The sequence below is a fragment of the Anomalospiza imberbis genome, chromosome 9 (assembly GCF_031753505.1).
Source record: "Anomalospiza imberbis isolate Cuckoo-Finch-1a 21T00152 chromosome 9, ASM3175350v1, whole genome shotgun sequence".
NCBI lineage: Eukaryota > Metazoa > Chordata > Aves > Passeriformes > Viduidae > Anomalospiza > Anomalospiza imberbis.
The window spans coordinates 26796635-26819509 of NC_089689.1; the positions used below are offsets into that span (position 1 = coordinate 26796635).

Below are 22875 nucleotides of genomic sequence, written 5' to 3' on the forward strand. Positions count from 1 at the left end.
ATCCTTCTAGAGATTCACAGTGAAAATCCAGCCATGGGAAGCAGGGTGTCCATAGGATGACTGGGATACATCTCAGTATGTTACACAAAACTTTACCATCCTGCCATCCCTCTACATTTTTGGTTTGCAACACGAGTTACAGGAATTGATCTTCAGTGTAGCAAGAGTGAGCAGCATCTAAGCATGGTTTCCATGACCATGTAATGCTTGGAAAACATCAAACTGCACATGAATCTTCTTTCACAGAAATTAAGAATCAATACCTTTTCTTTGCACTTTTCACAGTAGTATGCATTACTTCCTTCCAGAACCTCTCCTCTAACAAACTGATCCAGTGATATTTCCAGGCTTTGGCATGAAGTCACACCAAGGTTGAGAGCCATGAAGGCTTCCTCACGCTCATACCTAAACTCAAGAAGAAAAACAGATTAGGATTTACCCAACTGGCAGGAAGCAGACAGATGTTTAGGAAAGAATATTGCATTTGCCCCACAGCTATCAAAGCTGTGATGCTCACAGGGGCATTTATCTACTTTCCAGTGCTACTATGACCTACATATTTTAATAGTTCTGGAAACACATAACTTGGTTACTGAGGCACTAAATGTGACATTACCTGTGAGGACAGTCCTTGCAGATCTTCTGATCAGAGAAGATTCCTTGAAAAGTATTCTTAAATATTTGGTCTCTTCCTATTTTCTGTTGGATATGAAAAGTTAGACATCAGTTGGATATTTAAACTCCAGAATACTGTGCAGATTATAAAATAAGCCAAATGGCTCTCTCTTTTTTTTTGCTTTTCTAAAGATCAAAGAAAAAAAAAAAAAGGTACCAAGGATATGCATATGAACCAGAAATTGCTGAGGTTTTACCTTGAGGTACTCATCCATTTGATCTATAAGACTGGTGAAGAACTCATAAGCATCCTGTTGCTCTCTAACATAAAGTTCCTTATTCCACATCTTGAAAATCTATATAAAATATAAGTTAAAAGGTGGTTATTTCATATATATATCACTAAGAAAAGTATTTTTATATAAATTTATTTTAACATGTTTTGTTTTTTTGAATTAGAGCTTACTTTATAAATTCTGCAATTGAAAAACGCTGAATAAATGATAAGTAGAAAAGCTATAGATTCTAAACAAAAAAAATGCAATACCTTCCAAAAGTTCTCAGGTACATAATACTGTAGCTTGCTTTCCATCAAATGACCAAAAAGAGATTGAACTTGATAGAACACATTGTCATCAGGATTGTCAGTATCATCATCAATGGAAAGCAAGGCCTGGAAGGAAACAAATCACCTTATTAAATTGTTTTTTTGGAAAAATCATTACTATAAGCTGTCATAGCCCACAGCACTACAACTTAAAATTTATTTATTTATTGTGCATATTTTATACATACACAGTTGATTTTTCATTTTACAATTTATTTACAAATGGTGCTAAGATGATGTGGTTCAAGTGAAAGTAATTCCAAAAAGAAGATTTTATTGGATGCTGAACTAATTACCTCTGGGAGACCAGGCTGCATATACAGCTGCTGGAAAACAGCATTCATGTAACAAGTAGCACCACCATTCTTCAGTCCCACAAATCCAGAAATGGAGCGACTGTCCACTGGTGGAAGGTACTAGAATGACAAATACATTTTTTGTACCAGTAACTTTTAAAAACATGAGACTCCAACAACATTCTATAGCTTTTATAACCACCTTTGTATTGTGGAATCACAGAATGGTTTGAGTTGGAAGGGACCTTAATCAACTCCACTCTCTGCCACGGCAGGGACACCTTCCACCACCCCAGGTTGCTCCAAGCCTCATCCAGCCTAGCCTTGAACACTTCCAAGGATGGGGCAGCCACAGCTGATGTGGAAAACCTGTGCCAGGGCCTCACCACCCTCACAGGGAAGAGTTTCTTCCTGACATGTAGCCTAAAACTACTCTCTTTCAGTTTAAAACCACTCCTTCTTGTATATGAGCTGTTAAGAACAATTTAATGGAAAACCAGGAATACAAATTCTGAAAAACTGCAAGACCACTGTATGCAGTCATTTAAATATTTAACACATTGCACAACGGTGTTGAAAATGGACTAAAATGTAATAAAAAAGAAAATTTGTGATATTTAGGAAATACTTCTTTCTTACTCAGATAATAACAGACAAAGAGACACCGGAGTATCTGCTTCTGAGGAAGATCAAATGTATCTGCATTTACCCTTAGCTGCATTGTGGCTTTTTAAATTGAAGACCATGGAAATCTCATGAATGAAGCAACAAAGTAAACCATGCACAGCACTCCAAACCATGCTAACACAAATAAAAAAAGGCTTCTTGCTTACATCAAACTCCTTGGTGAGTGCAGGGTCACACTGGTGGTGCATGGAAAGCAGCTCCTTTGTAATAAGCTGGAGATTGGAGGGTGAGCTATCAGCCAGCATTACCAGCACTTCATAAGCAGCTAATCTGCTGTCTGCTGTGCTGCACCTGGAAAGAAAACCACATTGAGGTCTACTGGCTAGATGACTCAATTATTTCTAATTCCAGAAAGCTGTATTACTCAGAACAGGCAACAATTAATGTTCTAAAGAACACTTTGAGTGATCAAACACTGCCGAGGGACTGCAGAGTGCTATTTATTTTTTTCTTTCTTAGGGTAGGAGAATGGGGAAGAATCCAATGAGAAGAGTTGCAAGAGGAATACTCCTTTAAACAATCCTCCTTTACTGACACGGATACCCTTGCTAACATTCAGTAGAAGGAAAAGGAGGTGCTCTAAAAGAAGACACAGAACTGGTTGCATGTCTGAGGACAAGCAGACACTCTCCATCATGTAACACTGATGGAGACAAAATGATTTTTTTACAGGGAGGGAAACCTGGGAAGAGCTAGACTGGTCAACAACCTTGCTACATGAGCTTAGACCTAGGCTTGACCAGTACAAAACCCTCCCAACTCAGCTCTTTTCAGCAGTAATTCAACACAGCAGCCCTTTCTTCTGAAGACCAAAGAAAAGGCTTTATTTACTTTAGGCAAACAAAAGAGCAAGCTTGGGATGAACTGCAATGGAACAAAGCACTAAGGTGGATCAAGTCCTTTTCATTTCAGGGGTTGTTAAACACTCCACTGGAACCTTCTTTTGGGTTTGTGGAATGGCAGTGAGGATATGCCTGATCTAACACCAACTACTCAGTGCAACACAAACTATCCAGGTGCGTTAGCTCAGAAATCCACATGAGCTAATTTACACCCACCCCTTCAGATATTGTACGGCCATAACAGCTGTGACAGGAAGGAGAAAGCACACTTTTTTCTCCAGCTGATCTATTCTGGGCTATATCAGCTTTCTCAGGTGGAAAGAGACTTGCTTGGTGTTAGTTTTTTTACAAAATAAGCAGGGACAAGGGAAAAAGGAAGTAGTGGAACTTTTGAGATTCTCTTTTACAAGGAGCTTGGGGAGTTAATTTCCTGCTCATGCTCCAATTTAGCCAACTTCCCAAGCAGTAATGAGCTAAAGGAATATTCTTTGGACTCATGAAATCAGCACTTGGTTGTGCCTGACCTTCATAATTGATCTAACATTGAAGTACAGAAATGCAAGGATATTGGATCACACAAAAACATAGAAAATGCTATTTGGGCATTTATGTAGGAAGTGTAGAAAACTGGAGAAATGCTCCACCACAGGTATTAAATCCTACTGTCTGCAGGATTTAATAGACATGTGCATTCATGACATTGAAGACAAAACTCAACATTAAAAAAAAAAAAAAAGTTTTTACTTTGGATGGAAGTCTTGCTGACTGATTGCAGCACTGCCTGCTGGGGAATGGCTGTTCAGAATAATCCTGGATGCTCGGAACAGGAAATCATCCAACAATGGCTCAATCAAAGACGAACCTGCAACACAGCAATCCACATCTCCTGTTAAATACTTACATTATCACTGCAAATGTCAAAAAGGTGTTTCATAACAACAAAACCGCTTCATAGCACCACACCAACAAATGTTTTATCAAATATTAAAAGGTACTGCTAAAACCAGTCCTTATAGCTCTGTATCACTTCTACTGCTGTCTTCACATGACTGCCTAGTTATGTGTTAATGCAGAATTCACAGCAGTCTAGTCAATTTAAAGAGGAATACTCACCAACCATTTCCTTCTCTGCCCCACAGAGTGAAAGGAGAGTCTTGATGAGCCTCAAGTGTCCTGCTAACAGGATGTTATCAGCCTCACTAGTCTCACACTCGGCAGTGCGGTTGGGCTCAAAATTGTCCAGCCAAGTGATCTCATCTTCTAACATGGCAGCTGGGCTTATCTTCAGCTGCTCCATTTCTGATGCTGCAAAGAAAAAAAACAAAAAAAGGAACACAGTAAGAAACAGCAGCTTTGGAAAAGTATAATATAAATACAAAGGATTTCAAAAAGTTTGGTAACGGTCTAGTTTTGCCCCAATGCGTATCAAGTAAACCTTCCACCAGGGAGCTCAGCTCACTTTCCAGAAGGAATGAGCTGCCCTGCAGTTACCCAGTGCCAAGAACAGACCATGCCAGGCACTAGCACAGGACAGCCAGCACACTGGCAGGTCACTCTGAGCCCAAGGTGTAGTAACCCTCTTCTGCAGGCAATTCTACATCTTTTCTACAGAAGGAAGATAAGCTTGGAAGCTGCCATCAGTATGAAGAAATCAGGAGTCTGCACCTACTTACATGTCAGGTCATCCAGTAGTTGACATCTCAGGTCAAAATATTCTGTACACTGGGACAAAAGTCTGAAACAGATATAAATAGAAGAAAGGTATACTTAAAATCATGAACTTTTCTCTAACCAGCTGTCTTTAAAGTCTATGTCCATCTAACCCAAAGCAGCATAACCACCTAGGTGTGCTTCTGCATGCTGCAGATTTAAAAAACCATTCCTTCCCAACACCTACTTCTGAATGTTTGGAATCACATTTAATCCTAATTTCTTCCCTCACCTCATAGCAATTCTAGTTATCAGTTGACAATAAAATAACAACACGCTTTAACTTCTCAGTTACTCCTCCAGAAATTGCAGGATGTCTGCTTCCAACACTTGCCAAGTGCTAATCCCTTTTCCCCAGAGCTTCTGTAGTGCTGCTCATTTCAAAATGTGTCAGATTTTCTTCCTCAATAAACACACATGTTTACCAGACTTACCTCTGGTTGATTCCTCTCATGATGCTGGTTGGTGACCAAAGAGGCAGCTGGGCCCCAAGAACAACGCTCAGGAGGAACTGGTTTGGCTTTTGTACATCTGGGTGAGCTGATGTGTCTGTCTGGCTAAGGGTGTACAACTGGTCACAGGCAACGCGACGGATCTGCAACAGTGTCATTGTCAAACACCAGCAGTTACTCAAAGCTTGCAAAAAATCCCCACACTCCTGTTACGTTAGAAATCCAACAGAAAAGATGGACGTTGCAATGGTGTAAACCAGGCTATGAGCTGGTTTCTACAAATTTAACAAACCCTGCTCATCCCTGAGTGAAAACCTCTGATAAACACAGATTAGAAATACAGATCAAGGGGTAAGAAGCAATGACTTCATGCAAAATAAATAGATGACACATGATGAAATGAAGTAAGCATGAAAGTCAATAGATTTTAGAATATCCAAGATAAACTTAAATCAAAAAGAATGTATTTTAGGAGGGTTCAGACACTTGGAATAAATTTTCAAAATTTCAGAAATATCCATCAAATTTTACCCAAATCTAAGTTACTTGAAATTTTCCCTAATGTACTAGCTTTACAGAATTTGTGTCACCAAAATGAGACTATTTTCTATAGACTAATCACAGCACAATCCTGTGCATCTCATGGATGAAACAATCCTAGAAAATGTAATACTACAGCATTTTCTATCAACTCATCAGCAGATATTGGAATTACTAACAATTACAGAAAGGTTATTTATTCAAATACTAATCTGTGGGAATACTTGCAATAAACAATTTTCTGTTCAGATCACATGAAATTATCAAAACATACACATTTCAGAAGAAGCCTTTAGAAATTTTTCAGAGGAAGACCCTCACCTCAGCACTTGGTGATCCAAGCAGAATATCAATGATGAAATCAGCAACACAGGGCAAATTGTAAAAAGATCCTGAAACAGAAGAGTACCAGGCTATCGTAGTAAAAATAATATTTTAAAATAAGTCAGTTACAGTCCTGCATTAAAATACCACAGGACCCAGAGGACATCAGTACAGAAAAGCAGCAAAGGCTAGTTCCCGATTTCCTTCCCTCACTAGAGGCTGCCACCATGATGTAACAGCATTTTCCTTGGTTTCCTGCACCACCAGTGTTTATATTTCCTGTACAAAGACTCAAGTACTAAACAGGAGCTATGCAAACAGCAGCACTTACAGAATTACAGACTTCAAAGGCAGTGCAAATATTTATATTCTGGCAGTAAGTCAGTTTCCCCAAAACATTTCACCAAAGCATAGCACTACATGTCTTATTTCAGTCCTGGAAAATAAAAAATCCCTGTAATTTTTAATGGAATGTTGTGTTTTTAGCTTGAGCTGTCTCAGCTAACAAAGCTACAAGTTTCTCACTATTTTTTTTCACTTGACTGTATCCAAAAGCCTCCTCCCACCTGGCTTATACTCCAAATAGTGAATAATCCAATTTTTCCCCATACCTAGCTGCTGACTACGCAGCTGAAGGCAGGTTACTAAGAGAGACAAGGCTTCCCCAGCAATGAGAGCATCTTTGGTGGACACAGACTGCTGCCTCACACAGATCCCAGCGTGCAGCGCCGTGGGCTCCCCTTCGCTTCCTGAACTGCAGTTACTTCCTGCATTAAAAAACCAAAAAAGAACAAGTGCTGTAATTGATTAAATTTTACTCAGATGTTTTCAGATTTTGGTCAGTTCTCTGCAATTTAAAAACTTCTCTGAATGCCCGATGAATATACATAAATTTGCTCAGATTTTTTGTAATTTAATTGTATAATGTCCCAAGCTGGGGGAGACCCAAGAGGATGAACATCCAATGAATTCAGCTTCAAGCTCCTAAGGTGTTCAGTTAAGATTAAACAAAATGCTTTTAGATTGGTTTAGGGACACAGTTAACCCACCTGAGCTGCTAAGTCTGTTTCTAATCCCAGCAGGGAAGAGAGTGTTGCTCTCTTTGATGGGCTGACTACTTCCCACGAGGTCCAGGCGTCCTGCAGCAGCAGCCCACGAGAGGCGCATGAAACAAGCCACTGTGGAGGTGAAATCGTTCACCTCCATGGTCTGGAGGAACAAGAAACAGCAGTCACTTCTGTGATATTCAACAATCTTTGTTAATCACAGGGATGAGAGGAATGTGTTTTCTGGATCGTGTCAAATTGACATCTACACTTGTTTTCCTTTCTCTTCTCGACACAGGCTCAAGGAATTCAAGAGTCTCTTTGTTCCCAATGAGAGACTGGTATTGCTATCTTAGGAGAAGTAATTAATTTTTTGATTCCCCACGAGGACAGATACCCTTGCCACCTATCTGGAGGCAGGCATGCTGATTTCAATAGCTCAATCCATTTGGGAAGCACTGCCCAACAACCTAACACAGCATACTTGTCACATTGAATATGAAGTTTATTTCAACTGGACTCAATGGGTTTTCAAACAACATTTTTTTAAGGTACTGAAAATAAAAAAAATCCTTTTTCTCCACAATACCATCAAGCAAATTTAATTTTTAATGAGCTATTTGGAGAAAGCTTGTACAATTCTTTCTAATTCAAAGTATCATGTAATATAAAGCGACAAGTTCAAGCAGAAACCTCCTACTTTAAATTCACAGAAAATGAACAGGAGTAAGACCTTAAGAGTTAAGCATGACTGAAGAGAAATCACAGGTAAGACCTGTAAGCACTTTTGGGGTACTGCTTCCCTTTATAGTGCCAAAATAATTTATGAGAATATGTTAAAATTCAGATCAAGACTGGAAGACACACTGACGGTCAAGATTTTCAGAGGCTTTTAAATGGAGCCAGGGCAAAATCCTGTATAAAAGACTGATTAAAAATCTCAGAGTTATACAGGTGTCATTGGAGATGACACTGCCACATCAGAACCATCCAACACTTCCTTACTTGTATGGCAACTCTTGCAGCTGGGATGATTTCTTCTACCCTGATGGAGGATCTGTCAGACACGGAGAGCTGGCGGTAGGAGGACTTCTCAGGAGTCCCACAGATGGACATCTGCCTGCTCGCCTGCCGGCTCACGTTGCGGAAGGGCCGCGAGGACAGAGCTTCCACCCCATCCTTGATGAAATCCTCATCCAGCAGAGTGGGCATTGTCTGCCCAACCAGCAAGAACCTGCATTCACAGAGTAAAAACACCACGGGCATTGTCTGCCCAACCAGCAAGAACCTGCATTCACAGAGTAAAAACATCAGGCTTCTCTTTGAACGCTTGCAGAGTGAATGAAACAGAACTCAAAGTACCAATCAATCTTAAATATTAAAAGCTGCATGCTAAAAGCCAAGAAAGCAGCACTTACTCTAATGAGAAGCAATTGCATACCTTGCAAGCTGCAGGCAGATGGAATAGACTCCTTGTCTTGTTTCATAGTCCACCTCTGATGGGATGGAATCTCTCTGCATCACATTCACCACCAAACTTAAAAACAAATCGATAAGACAGACTCCATTTGGAATTGTTTCAATTAATTTGTGTCTATCTTTCCTTCCTTCTATCCACTCAGCTGAGTCCCAGCCCAAACTGACTTCTTTGGAGGCCAACATCCTCATTTTCTGCTTTTATACCTACAGATGGAAGCTTTCCGCTCCAGCTGGAAAATGCTTCAAGATCTCTTGGGTAGAGGAGTGTCATGGATAGAATTGGATAGAAGAACAAAGTACACTTGATAAATCTCATACAATCAGTATTGTCAGGTCTTCCAAACCACTCACACTGTGCTTCAACTCTTATATGAAGAGTCTGAATTTTCAAGACTGTAATTACAAATTTAATTTGGTTCCCACTGCATGACCTATACTGTGACTGCTTAAAATGTCCACTGGTGTCTAAACAGAAGAGTATAATGTAGACACTTGCAAATTTGAATTGAAACACTTAAATGTCAAAAACTATCCAAATATCAACTACTTTAGTATAAGCTACACTTCACAAGCTTATTTGTGCCTAGCTTGATTTTGAGATTTAACAACATCTACTCTCTTAAATAGGACAGCTACTGGGCAGTGGTAAAACAGCCTTGGGCTGATTTTTCTTTTCTGAAAAAGAAGCTGACAGGTGTATTAGTGTGCTACAGTGTGGAAATAGGAAACCACACACAACTGCTAACTAAATAAAGTGCTACAAATTGAGTCAAGGTTTTGAAATCTAACCTCAAACCTCCTGCTCTGAGGAAATTTTCACAGAAGGACTTGGCACAGTTTCTTGCCATTTCATCATCTGCAGTTGGCATCAGCTTGGAGCTCAGCACCTACAATAAATAAATAAACAAATAAGCAGATGTAAACGACCACTCCTCTTAGTGTTATTTACCCGTTGAAGTTTGAAAGTGTAACAGAATAAAAAACCACTACAAATGAAGCAATTAATATACTTACCCAAAACTGTAGTCAGTAAGAGTAATCTCATATACTCAATAAATCTCAAATATTTAGAACAACCATGGCAACTACAGATGTTTATTCTGAATCAAAGCATTTTATTCTCACTGCAGTTTACATGTTAAGGGATGAAGTACATGGAATATCATATTCTGGTTCACTTGGTGCTTCTAAGGAGCCCAAACTCTTCTTGGTTCTGGATTTTCAATTCACAGTATCCCATAAAACACCCTACAGATGGCTTACTTATTAGTCACACCTTCTGAAATATAGTTGTATTACTACTATTCTGGTGTTTCTTTGTAAAAGATGGCTCAGGCAATTTTAGAGGCCTTATGAACATCGCCACTCTATCATCCCTCCTGTTTTAAATCAGCACTAAATTTCAGAGTGTAAATACACTCAGAAACATGGCCAGAAGGAAGTCTGTGGTCTCTGTGGGTCAGCTCTCATTTATGTTTATAATCTGTTTCACTTCACATTAAAAAAACCCAACACCCAAACAAACCAACCCACCAAAAAAACCCCCACAGAAACCCCAAAGTCATCAGCCAAACAAACTCTGGGCCCTCCCAAAATCCCAGAAAACCCCACAGATATTATTTACTTTATTGAAAAGTCTCCTTGGCATGTACAGCCAACAATGCTGCAAACAAAATACATCTCCTTCCAGGTTCACAGATCAGAAGAATATTTTACAGAGTTCCAGGCATGAAATCTTATCATCCCCTGGACATGGACATCTGCAACATTCAATTTTCATCTCTCTCATATGTTCTGCAAATTTCCTGTGCACATTTTTTTCAGAATGCAGTTCAGACTGGTTCCCATCTTTTCACCAGATCACCAGCTGAGGGGATAAAAAAGCACACATTCCTTTTCCTGAGAAAAACCATCTTCCAACTGGCTCGAGTGGAGTTGAGGAACAAGTCCACTCATATTATCTCCACATCTAATCCAATTTATTACTTCTTATCCCTTGCCAGAAAAGCAGGCAATTTACTACTTGCTTTTATTATTTTCTCTGGCACAGAAGCAGCAAATAACTGTCCCATCCTACTGCTATATAACCTGTCAGCTCAACAAGACACCCTAAACCATTTGCTTCGAGTTGTAGAACTTGTCAACATATTGCAAAGACATAATCAAGTATCTTTCACTCCAGCTGTACAGAAAAGGGGGAATCCTAAGGCAGGAGTGTGATGACAGTGTAGGAAGATGAAGAGCTGACATTAGATTGTGGAAACCTGAAGGGAAGCAACCACAAGAAAAATCCTACAGTAATCTTGGCACACACCATGAAGGAAAGAGAATAATTTTGTCTAATGTTCTGGAAGCAGTTGGTAATTTGACCTCCAACCTCAAGTTGTTCAAATCACATTTGTTGTGGATCCTTATAAACAGTGGAACCTGCAAGTAGAACTAATCACTGTCCAGCTTTTAGTGTGCAGGTTACTGTGTCCTACCAACAACACCAGCTGAACTCCTGTAATCCTTAAAATACCTTCTCTGAACTCCAGGAAAAAAATCTTTACAGGGCCCTATCCAGACTTGTGGCTAAAGAATTTAGGAGAATGCTTATGGGTAAAAAAGATCCATGTATTCCACTCTACCTGTGCAGTCAAAACAGGCCAGAGGCCTCTTGGCAAAAGCCCTGCACATTTGGATAGTGAAAATTCTTCCAGCTGAATGCTTTGTAAAAACACTCCTCCTTAGACAGAACATGGGAGACTTACACAGCACAGAAGTATCTGACAAATTTAATCAAGCATCATCAATCCAACTTATAATAGCTGCCATTAATTTTTGAGTGTCAACTTTAAAAAAAAAAAATGTATATTTATATATACACACACACTAAAAATTGCATATTCAGAGATCTAGAGATTCAAGCAGGAATTTTATCTAAACAGTAAGAATTTGATGTATTTTTGCTCCTCTCCACTCACTTCAGAATACTTCTTCCACCTTAGAAATCACACAAAGAAGGGCCTGGTTTCTCAGTAAAGTATCTGAAAGGAAACTTTCTGTCCCTTTCATTCTGTGTAAAATTTGCCACATGCATAAAAGCAGAATGTGTCACAATATTTGCATTTTTCATAATGACCTCATCACAGTGGACTCCTGCCCAAAAAACCTAGAAATACTTAACTCTTGCTGCTCAGAAACACAGAAAAAAGCAAATTTGTTTTCTTACCTCCAAATTGTAGAGCACTCTGAATGTGGACATGCCTGGAGCAAAAGATCTGAAAAGACTTTCTAGAATCGAACTGGCACTGGGCTGATGTTGGTGTTTTGAAGACAAGGATGGGGATTTTGAAGACTGAGAACTGGATTCTGAAAGCAGTGTTTTCTAGGAGGAAAAAGACACAAGAAATATTTTGAGACTCCTCTGTTTTGCTGTAATTGGGAATCCATTTCCTACAACCCCTGTAATAACCCTCTCACCTCTGGCTGCTTGGAAATAAGTCAATAATGAACATTGACTTAACATTATTAATGAACATTATTTTGCTGTAGTTTCAAACCCTCTGTGTATAATAATCTGACAGGGAATTTAAGTAACCTGGTAGTAAAATCCTCTTTGTAGCTCATCATGTTCAATTATTTAATCCATACCTTCCTTCCCAGGGAATCAAGCTGGTCAAGAGCCTCCTGAATAGCTGGGTCAGTGGGAATCAGGAGCAGAAGCTTCCTCACTCGCAGTGTTATCCTGAAAAGAAATCAGAAGTCACATGCACAAAACAAGGGCTCAGCCACACTGGCCTGGTGGATGCCTGCACACAGTGGAGTGAGTTTTCAAACTGGGCACTGGGAGCAATTCTTTAATATTTAGTGACCATTTCATCTGCTTACCTTGGCTCCTCCAAGTTGGCAAGCTGGTAAAGCATATCAAACACATTGCACACGAGAGCCATGACGACTCCAGGGAGGGATTTCTCCTGAGAATTAAGCAGAAATAGAAAAGTCTTTTTCTCCCTTCTCTGTTACATGTAAATTTAACAGAGCTCTTCACGGAAGCAAATGGCCCAGATGCCAACCTGACCCACAGAAATCCCAGCTACTTTTGAGGCTGAGACAACATTTACATCATTAACAGCCAGTTTTTGGAGTCAGCTGTTATGAAAAGCAAAATACAAAGGAGACCAGGAGTGCTCTGAACATGCCAGTTGATGCTTCTTAGTTTACCTTCATACTGCAGCTTTTTAGTAGTGAAAATGTGGAAATCTTTACCCTCAACAAGTACACAGTCTCAAAATTAAACCAGATGGGTCCTATTTGTTTAAAAGTCCCTACAGAGATGAATAAACCCAAGCAGGGTACCATAGGTGACAGTACAGATTATAAAATCCAACCTGCATGCACAAGGCAGTTGTGTATTTAGATGATTTGTTTCAATTGCAGTTTGAAAGCAAAAGCAGATTAGTAAAGATTGGAAGATCTTACTGGAGCTCCTACTCTCTCCTCCATCTATCCCTGCTTCAGGAAAAATCTGAGGGAAGGCTTCAGGTCATATTCTGCTGTACCTGCTCCATTGCATAGGATGAACTAAATACACTGCTGCTGTTGCTGGAGCTGGTTGAGGAATCTGCAGAGCTCCCTGATGGAGTCCCACTTCCTGATGTTTTTACTGTAAGGATTTGTTCATCAGAGAAGCCCAGCTGGTGGAGTAGTTTCTGATCTTTGTTTACTGTTAGCTGCAAGAAAATATTTATTGTTTAGTTCTGGAAAAGACTCATTCATAAAGAAAGGGAATTCTTTGTAGTTAACATACCAGGCTGTCATTGGCAAATATCTGTATATTTTCCACAGGTGAATTCAACATCTTTGCTATCTTCCACCTGACACTTCCTACAGTTTCATTGCTATGAGCCTGTGAAATTAAACAACACTGGTTCAGTAAGTCTGCTTGAGCAGTAAATGCCAGGAAAAAATAAAGTCTTCTGAAAGAGTCTTCCTGCATAGGGTGGTAAAAGTATTGTTCATATGAGTGTCAGGATAGGACAGCACAGAAATGCTCCAACATCCACAAAAAGTGATCAAAAAACTTATTTTTCCCATCCTGGAATTCAATGATCAAAATACATTTGGTCCACAGACACTCCCATGCATATATTTTTAACATTTTCAAGAGGAGTTTTCAGGTTGACTGGAATCTTTATAACCATCTTACCCTATTCAGTCCAGGCATAAAACCCACCAAGAGTGGCTACATAACCAACAATCCATGGCACACACAAGGCTGGGCACACCTACCTCTATGGTGAAGGTATCTTTGGTAGACTCATATGTAACATTAAGGGTTAAAAGATGTCCATGGAAAGAGGCACCATGAGGTAGAATAGTTCGGGGAACAGAGTAAAGATCCTACAGGAAGAGAAGGATGACAGTAAACATCACTCTTGAAAACAAAGACATTTCTGTGATGGTGGCCAACTAGGGTTGCATGTTTAAATGACTTGTACTGTTTTTTAATAAAATTGGAAGTTGTGTTCTTAGCCTTGCCTAGTAGGAAATTACACATCTTACCTCTATTGTTATCACATAACGCTCTGCCAACAGCAGCAGTCTCTCAATTATTACAAGTTTAGTTGACCTAAAGATAAACATTGAAAACAAGAGTAACTTGTCTCGCAGATTAATTTCCAACGCCCACGGGTAACTACCATGAATTGTCTGGTTTTGAAGGTACCTCCTTAAACTTGGAGTTAATTCAGCAGAAATGAACTAGGAAAACAGGCCAAGAGGCTCCTGTTGTATTGCTTGAGATGTTGCCAGCTTCAGAGGAAGACTCATGTTTCTAAAGGTCCCACCCTATGCTCTTCTATTTAAGTTACACATATTCAGGTATGACTAAATTAAGCTTAAGGTTGAAAAAACAACCTTTTCTTTCCTAATTTAAGAAGAACCACACCTAAATCCCACTGCCTCAGAAATACTACATGATTAATAGGCTGGTAATAACCTGCGGGGTTTTTGTTTTGTTTTTGTCGGTTGGTTTTGGTTTTTGGCAGGCTGGAGGCAGGGTGGTTTTTTTCAGTTTTGACCCATTGTTTTGGGGTTTTTAATGTCTATTTGGCTTTGGTTTTCTTTGTTTCCTTGTTCTTTTGTTTTTAAACACAGTTTTTCCAAAAATCTCTGGAACTCCTATTGCACAGTGATTGGAATATTCAGTTGAGGAACCACCAGAATGTAAAATTACCGAGAATTTCAATTAGCACTCAAAATCTTGTGGGAAGCAGCTGGGAGCAAACGTCTACTGTCACATTTATTCCTTAAGAGGTTAGCCTACCTGTAAGGAGACTGAACTGATGTTGCCACTGTAGGCATGGCAGTTGCTGTGAGCATTTTTGTAGCTCTTGTGACAGCGTGTGTTAATGTTGGACCGCCGAGCGCAGAGCTGGCTGCCTGCAACACAGAGCAGAGCAAGGGACAGTCAGGATGTCCAGGAAAGCTCAGAAGATATTTGTGGAAAGTATTTTTTCTTTAAATGGAACTGTCATAGACAAGTATTCTTATTCTAAGAAACAGAACCAAAAGGATGTAGGCACGAGAATAATTAAAATTTATCCTTTACCTCTAATCGTGTGTAGCAATCAGCAATGAATTTCTTGTGCAGTGATACTGAATCCTAAAGATAAAGTGTACAAATTAATTAGAACTTATGCTAAAATCATGGGAGTTACTCATAAACTGACAGAAGCCAACAAATCACACAGCTGAACATGCAGAGTATCAAGACTTTATGAATGTCAAAGCATATTTATGTACAAATATATGCCTACCTTTTTCAATCTGGGAGTTAGATTAATATAGCTGTAATTTATTATCAGTTGAATAGCTTCATTGGCAATTTCTTCATCTGGTGACTCCATTGCAATCTTCCAAATGAAATCCATTCCTATTAATTCCAGTTTTTCTACGCTCTACACAAGGAAGAACAACAGTAAAACACGACTGGATTTTTTACACAAGAGCTACAGGGACAAAACTGTTGGAAAAGCATCTTTTGATTAAAACTCAAAAATTTTCTTTTCCAACATGCTGCCAAACTTTGGCACAGTGTGAAGTTAAAGCAACTGCTGCAGATTTGTGTATTTATACAAGAAAAAAAAAATTGTCTACTGATGGATAAACAAGTTCCAAAGAACAATCTCAGTCAAGCCAACTGAAAAATTAAAAAAATTAAAAGCATGGAGAAATTTAATCTGGAATGGAATTAGTTTCAAAAAAGTCAACATGGTAACTAACCACACAATAAACCATCACAAAACCTGCTATCATACTTGGCAAAAAATTCTGCATTTGAAGTAAGTTCTCTGTGATACAGATCTAAAATGCCTACAGAAAACTACTTAACATATAACCATTAATTTAACAAAACCACTGAAGGATTAGAGTTTAAAATTATAGTAGGTTAGAATTTAAATATGATAAGTCTAACTCCCATGCAAAGAAGAAAAATAAAAAATAATTTAAAAAAAGACTTTCACTGCTAGGGAGAAGAAAAAAATTTCACACTAGAATCCATGATTATTTTAAAAAAATAGTTCAGCCCTTCCTCCTGGCAAAGTTTTACAAGCTACAAACCAGCTTCCAGCTTTCAATTGCTGAATTTTAACTGTTGAAATTGTCAAAATTTTAGCTTCAGAATTTAACAATGTTAATGCTAGAAGGACAATGTGGTCATTAATACAAACATGACCATGTCAAACAGCTGCTACACAATCCTTGTCTCACCTTCTCCTGTCCCTAAGAGGACACAGGGAGGACACAGGAACAAACTTGCCAGAACACACTCACCAGTTGAGTTCCTTGCCTCTTCAGCCGATGGTCACACAGGTTCACATTTTCAAAGAATGTCTTAAATAAACTAAAACCTGAAGATGAAAAAAGGTGCAGATTTTTTATGCTGGTCAAGCTTAAGTTTCTTTGTTTAAAAAGTAAAGTTATCAAATACAGGAGATGAACTTTTCCCTCTATAACTAATAAAGCTCAAAATGATAGATCCCTTTATTATACTGATTTATAGAACTGGTTGGATGTTTGATTTGAAGGCTTAGGAAGCAAATTTCTCGGATATATTTCAACCCCAAATCTGCTCACCAAATCCATTTTCTTACCATTCATAGTGATTTCATATGATTCCAGTTTAAGAATTTTCTCTTTGAAGAGCTGTTGCTGCACATCACTCTCCAGATCATGCTGCCCTTTTGTAAACCACTCAAAGCACATCTGTGAATGAAAGGCAGACATAATTTTTACCCCGCTGTCACATCAAATATTTTAGTTTTATACAGCAAACTATGTCAGATACCACAGGAACTCATCTTGCAGAAGTTTTATCTACAGCAAGAGGTTCAAAATCTAATCTCCTGGTGACCTCACATGTTATAGAGGCTGCATTGCAGCTTCAGGGTACTTCATAGTCATCTTTCACCCAAATAATGAATATATCCTTATGTCTGCACCAACCTCCAGGTACCCCTTTTCAAACCAGCATCTTCAACTAATCTCCCAGCCAATGTCCCTCTTCCCATCAAATTTTGTTAAATGTTAACAAAAAATGTTAAATGTTTGTCAGTGTTAAAAGAGCATCCTGGCCATAAGTGAACTCCTAACAGTGGCTGCTGTAGCCTACACAAAACATAAAATGCATGACTAGTTTGTGTTTGCTACTCACACTCCACATGTCTCAACAAACACACATGCTGTTCATGATCCATTAAAATTCCTTCTGCAACCACAGAAACCAACTTTTCAAGTTTTTCTTACCTCTCGGTCCAACTCACAAACATCTTGGCCAGTTACAAGGCATTCCCAGATCTCCCTGGCACGATTCCAGCCCAAATAAAGGGTGGCTTCTTGCAGAAAAAATGCCAAGAATTTTAGATGCGCCTCCAAATACTGAGAAAGAGGAAACAAAAACTCAAGCTTAGGACTTTTCTTTCTGAAACAAGTGCTCTGAGCATTCTACTTTTTTTTTTTTCCTTCAAATTTAGTTGTCAAACAACAGTACACTTTGAAAAGCCTAGAAACAGAAACTGTTTGTGAGATTTATGTCTATTTTTAACACTTTGTGGCTACCTTTCTAAAAATAAACACTGAAATCTCCTTGGATTTGCTCTTACTTTGCTGGTGGTTTTATTATTTGACACTAAGTCAAAACCAGCGTGGAAAAAATAATTATCAAAGGATTAGCAACAAACTGCTATTTGTGTGTGTGGCTTCTATGTGCTAATTAGAAATCTGTTGCAGGTATTAAGAGCTTCACAACACACTCAAGGGTATCACCTCTACCAGGAATTGAAGCTGGTGAAGAAGCTGGAAGCTGCACAGGCTTGGCAACAACAGATTCTAGGATGGGGAGATCTACTTTTCAAGAGGTAAAGATTTTGCTAAGGAACTTGTGTAATTTTGTGTGATGTTTACACAGCTTTCTTCTATATAATAACACAGGTAAAACAAGCCTTCATGTATAAATAGTAGAACTATAAATTATTATTCACCAGTGAATTTCAAAAATGAAACAAGAAGGTAAAGAAATCCGGTACCTCCCGGTAAGTGTATCGGCCATCCACCAGTGTTGCTCCCACCAGCCCTCCTGGGCCTGCCACAGATGCAGCCAAACGATGACAGGATATCAAGCTTCCTGTCACCAGCTTCACTATTTCAAAGTTTTTCTTTAAATCTTGAATAATGCTCTTGGCAATAAAATAAGAGAAAAGAAGTTTTAAAAACAATAGTTGGACAGGGGTGTCCATACAGCAATTTGCTCTTCTATGGACACACGTGTCTTAGCAGGAGTCATGTACCCCCACTCAGAGTCAGCTGTTCCCTTCCAAGCACCCAACCCCCCTGATGTTGGTGTTTTCAGCATGTGCCAAAACACAAGTGCTGCAGATTGCAAAGTCCCACACCTCCACACAGCCACTCTACAGCACACATGATTGCTGGTAGTTTAGCTTGTTTTCCAAAAGTCAATGCCAATTCAATTACAAAGCAGTTGGTCTAAACATTAGCCATTGTTAATTTCTTAACACAAACATGCCTGTTAATTATTCTACAAAAAGCTGAGAATAAAACAAATTAGTCCTGACACAGCCAACAGATTTATACATACACACACACTCTCTCACAAAGGGACAGCACAGCACCTCTACTCCAACAGCTTGTTTATGCTACATCACTAAATTACCTTTTAAATTGTTTATTAGCTAATTTTTATTTTTTCCTAAATTCAAACTTCCATGTTTGGCTGAGCTACACAGACACAACAAAAGTTTCAACAATCTTGTCAGCATATAGCCTTACCTTGTCTTGTTTTTGGTAAGTTTGCTTAATAAATGAACGCGTGATTTCGTGGAGCTGACGCAAGGCTGGCACCACCCACACAAACTGAGGATTATTGTGCTGGGACGACTGGTAGCAGGAAAGGTAAAAACAATTACACATCTGGTACATGCTCAACAACAGATTAACCTTCCTCTCACACTTCTGGAAACCTAATGATATCTGTTAAGGCTGCTGTTTCAAAAGAACAGCTACCACCTCTGCTGGTTTCAGGTACTTGTTCCTGCTCTCTTTTCAACCACAGTCAAAGTGTTCTTCTTCACTTTCTACAAGAAGTCCCTTGATACACACATATGTCATTTTGCTATCCCTATTATTAAGCCCAAAGTGCCAGCTCCTTGCTAGAGAACATGCAAATTAAGTAGCCAAAAAGAGCTCAGTTGCACCAGGGAGAGATAACCACCACCTTCCTCAATTACAGGATATGAAACAGGTCTAAAAGGGCATAAAAGGGCAAATCCAGTCAAATGATGTTACTTACTGCTAAAGCAAGAGCAAAAGAAGGAGGAATTTCAAACACTACTGAGGCTTAAGAGACAAGAAATTTCTGATTGGTGCTGCAAGCAGCTCCCTGATAGGAAGCAAAGGATACTTAAGCTGCATTTTGAAAGAGATCCTACAAAGAATAACCCTCCTACCTCATTTTTAGAACTGCTCATCACTTTTCTGGGAGGCTTCATTTTCTGTAAAGTTTGACCACACAGACCAGTACTGAGGTTGCTTGTTCAGAGAAGTGATGTCTAGTTTAAATACTGACAACACCCAAAACCACCTACACACTCAGAGAGGTTGAAGGAACCTAACCATAACAGAGCTGTCCACTGAACACTCCCTCACAAATTTGAGAAAGCTGCCTTGACATTACATTCCCTCCCAGTTTATGTCTTCATTTCCCTAATGAAGGGAAATAAGAACACTACGTATTTTACAAGTCTGCTGTATGCTTACCCCAATCCCTTCTAGTTTACAATTACAGCTTTTATTAGTGTTTCCCACTGCAGCACCTATGTAAAAGCCCTTGCCAGAATATAATTAAAAGGAATGATGTTAAGAAAGCATAAGAGAAGATCCAAAAGAAAAAAAAACTACAACTTTTACAGACATTGAGAACCCAAGATTTGAAATTCATGTTCATGAACACACACACAGAAGTGTGATCAGTATCAAGAATCAACATACTATACCTCCTAAACATCTAAAATCCTCTACAGATGCTGCAACACAGACAAAACCTAATTTATCATTAAAGAAATTAACAAAAAAAGTACAAGCGTTTTTCTTTATTTACAGCATACTACAGGCTGAAAAAAGGAAGACAGGAGCATTCCTGCAGGCCTGAAGAAAAACTGCCTGCTATGTGAATAGTGCAGGAGAGAATATATACAGTCTTTTAAGCCATGCACATCTCTGCTGCTACCAGGAAACAGTACAGGCAGCTTTTGGAATGGCTTCTTTATGTTACAGGAAAAAAGTATTTAACTAAAATACAAAACTACTACAACTGAAATAGTGATTTGCATTTTGAGACTTAACGGTCATGCCAGAACACATGCTTTACTCAAAATAAACTAATCTAGGCTTTCACATGAAAGGGACAGTTAAAATACTGACATACCTTTACAGTGGTTCCATTTGCAAATTCTAACCTTGGGCCCATCCTGGTAGTTTCCCATAAACTGATCACTCCTTGTGCTGAAAATTTGCTTAAAACAAAGGCAAGAGACTTACTATGAGTCTCATGATCAACAAAGTGGCTCACACAAAGCCTACCCCTCTCGAGGACTCCCCAAGGTAAGAACTTACAGATGGGACACACAATTTGTGCATCTTGAAAGAAAAGGGCAACATCGAGGCTAGATAAGATTTCATTTTGGAAAAGATAAAATAATAAACCAACCCTCTTAATATCCTCTATGCATTTGATGATGTAGCTCCTTTTGATTGCCTCTTTCACTGCATAAGCATCACTGAGGATTGTCAGGTGTTCCTCCAAGGCCTGCTGGATAAGACTACACGGTAACGTTGGAAGATGAGCCAGCTCCCAAAGTACCTCTAGAACCTGGAGGAAGAAGGGCAAGGATAGTCAGGACCTAGGAAGTACAGAGGCTAGCAACTCTACATTTAATAAATCAAAAATCCAAGGAAAACCATCCACTTGCCTTGCCAGTGGTTGTTTCCACTCGTGCTTCTCGGCCAATGCGCCCAATGAGGCTCAGCAGCTTCTGCCTCACTCGGTCATTCTCTGTCTCCCAGCTCTGGACAGCAAAGAAATCAATGTTATAGGACTTCTGTCAGGCTGTTACATCTCAAGGGTACACAAAAATATAATCCACAATCACTTTACTGCAGGAAAATCAAAATACAAACAAGTATGTTTCCACCATAAGTATTTCCTTATTTCTGTTGCTGGGAGTTACAGCACTAATTTGCTCAACTCTTTTTCAAATACCATTAGGGATTAAATATAATAATAAAATTTTATTTTAAGTCCCTTAGGACTGGCTACCCAATGTACTTAAAAGCCAAGCCAATTAGCAATATAGTAGCAGATTAGGCTTCTGGATTAACATCAAAGTTAGTAGTAAAAGTGTTTTTTTAATAGCAAATTTTACATTTATATAGAAAATACAAATGTATTCAAGGTACTTGCCTTTCAGTAGGCTGGATGCACAAGTACATCTCACCAATTCTCTTCCTAAGGAATGTAAATTCATGTGAAAACTTACCTTTTGGATTAGAACAAATAAATGATTGAGCTGATCAGAGCTAAACTTCACAGCAGCTGCAGCAATAATGGTGTGTATGTTCTCAATCACAGTGGAGGACTGTCCTGACTGAAAAGGAGGAAAACAGAAGAAGGTAGGTCTTCAACCCTAACAAGCCAGACAAAAACCTTCATATAAGCATTATCCTACTACTCACACTAATGAGTGAGAATAGCAGCTTTTGACATGGTAGAAACACAAGTTCTGGGTAAACTGTCTGTGCTCCTTATTTCCCTGGCTGAGAAGTCTTTGGAAATAATTCTAAAGCAGCAAACTACAAGTCTGCCGTCATTTCAGCAGGTTCAAGCTGCTGCAGTGGCAGCAGTACAAACATCACCTTTTCTATTGCTTGGTGAGGTTCACGTGTGAGGTGCTGAATCTTTGAAACTCTTCCAGGCTTTACTCAAAAATGAGCAATACAAAATCTCCTCCCACACGGATGGGAGCACCATGGTAACAACAGCCAGAGAGGGGGAGGAAGTATTGCTTTTTATTAAAGAATAAAAATGAGGGAGCTAGAATCACATTTCAACTTTGCTAAGCATTAAAGACTCGCTACCATGCCACACAAACTGCAGAGCTGACAGTGTTCAATGAGTTTACTCTAAAATATCAACATTTGCACAGAGAAGAAAACCATTTCCTGCAGTGAAAGATTAGTTTCTTGTCAAAGTTTCCATGTGTCACTTACATAAACACTCAAACCACCCTCCCCACACAGTAATAAGCTGAATATCCTTAAAGTGAAGGCCAAAAGATGATTTGTCAGTCAATTATATGTCTGTATAGGAAGGTAAATTTGAATTCATACAGATGGAGCCCACTCTTTTTAAAGTCACACTCTGACTTTAAATCCATACCTCCAGCCACAACCATTAATATTCTAGTTTGGTCTAGACAAATATTCCTGTCACCTGTTTCAGGCTGACAACCTCTTATGCCAAGTCAAATACTTTTGCAGTCCCTTAACACTTGTTGCAAAGAACTGAAATTCATCACAGGATTTAGCAGCTGTGATACAAAAATTTGCCAGAACAATTGATTTTACATGGTAAAGGAAGAAGTAGAAGGAAGTCTTTGCATTAATTATGCTGTTAAAATTTCAACACCTCCACATTGCAATAGAGACGTATAGCTTGTT

The 22875-nt window shown here is 39.0% G+C and overlaps 1 protein-coding gene across 1 annotated transcript in view; it reads right to left on the reverse strand.

The window, feature by feature from the left end:
• The window catches only part of USP24 (ubiquitin specific peptidase 24), a 61812-nt gene that overhangs the window by 16181 nt on the left and 22756 nt on the right, over positions 1 to 22875 (reverse strand). Inside the window, exons 13-47 of the mRNA XM_068198844.1 lie at positions 21696 to 21803; positions 21129 to 21224; positions 20867 to 21028; positions 19608 to 19652; positions 18931 to 19038; positions 18171 to 18320; positions 17392 to 17523; positions 16740 to 16851; positions 16420 to 16496; positions 15402 to 15542; positions 15194 to 15247; positions 14909 to 15024; positions 14146 to 14212; positions 13873 to 13983; positions 13391 to 13489; positions 13143 to 13313; positions 12472 to 12557; positions 12235 to 12328; positions 11813 to 11968; positions 9388 to 9485; positions 8561 to 8656; positions 8125 to 8353; positions 7123 to 7282; positions 6685 to 6840; positions 6071 to 6141; positions 5192 to 5352; positions 4721 to 4782; positions 4161 to 4352; positions 3792 to 3909; positions 2352 to 2496; positions 1519 to 1638; positions 1163 to 1288; positions 873 to 971; positions 617 to 699; positions 264 to 405 (exon numbers count right to left, since the gene is read on the reverse strand). Of these exons, the coding sequence (XP_068054945.1) occupies positions 264 to 405; positions 617 to 699; positions 873 to 971; positions 1163 to 1288; positions 1519 to 1638; positions 2352 to 2496; positions 3792 to 3909; positions 4161 to 4352; positions 4721 to 4782; positions 5192 to 5352; positions 6071 to 6141; positions 6685 to 6840; positions 7123 to 7282; positions 8125 to 8353; positions 8561 to 8656; positions 9388 to 9485; positions 11813 to 11968; positions 12235 to 12328; positions 12472 to 12557; positions 13143 to 13313; positions 13391 to 13489; positions 13873 to 13983; positions 14146 to 14212; positions 14909 to 15024; positions 15194 to 15247; positions 15402 to 15542; positions 16420 to 16496; positions 16740 to 16851; positions 17392 to 17523; positions 18171 to 18320; positions 18931 to 19038; positions 19608 to 19652; positions 20867 to 21028; positions 21129 to 21224; positions 21696 to 21803 (4143 nt within the window). The remainder of the gene's footprint in view (positions 1 to 263; positions 406 to 616; positions 700 to 872; positions 972 to 1162; positions 1289 to 1518; positions 1639 to 2351; positions 2497 to 3791; positions 3910 to 4160; positions 4353 to 4720; positions 4783 to 5191; positions 5353 to 6070; positions 6142 to 6684; positions 6841 to 7122; positions 7283 to 8124; positions 8354 to 8560; positions 8657 to 9387; positions 9486 to 11812; positions 11969 to 12234; positions 12329 to 12471; positions 12558 to 13142; positions 13314 to 13390; positions 13490 to 13872; positions 13984 to 14145; positions 14213 to 14908; positions 15025 to 15193; positions 15248 to 15401; positions 15543 to 16419; positions 16497 to 16739; positions 16852 to 17391; positions 17524 to 18170; positions 18321 to 18930; positions 19039 to 19607; positions 19653 to 20866; positions 21029 to 21128; positions 21225 to 21695; positions 21804 to 22875) is intronic.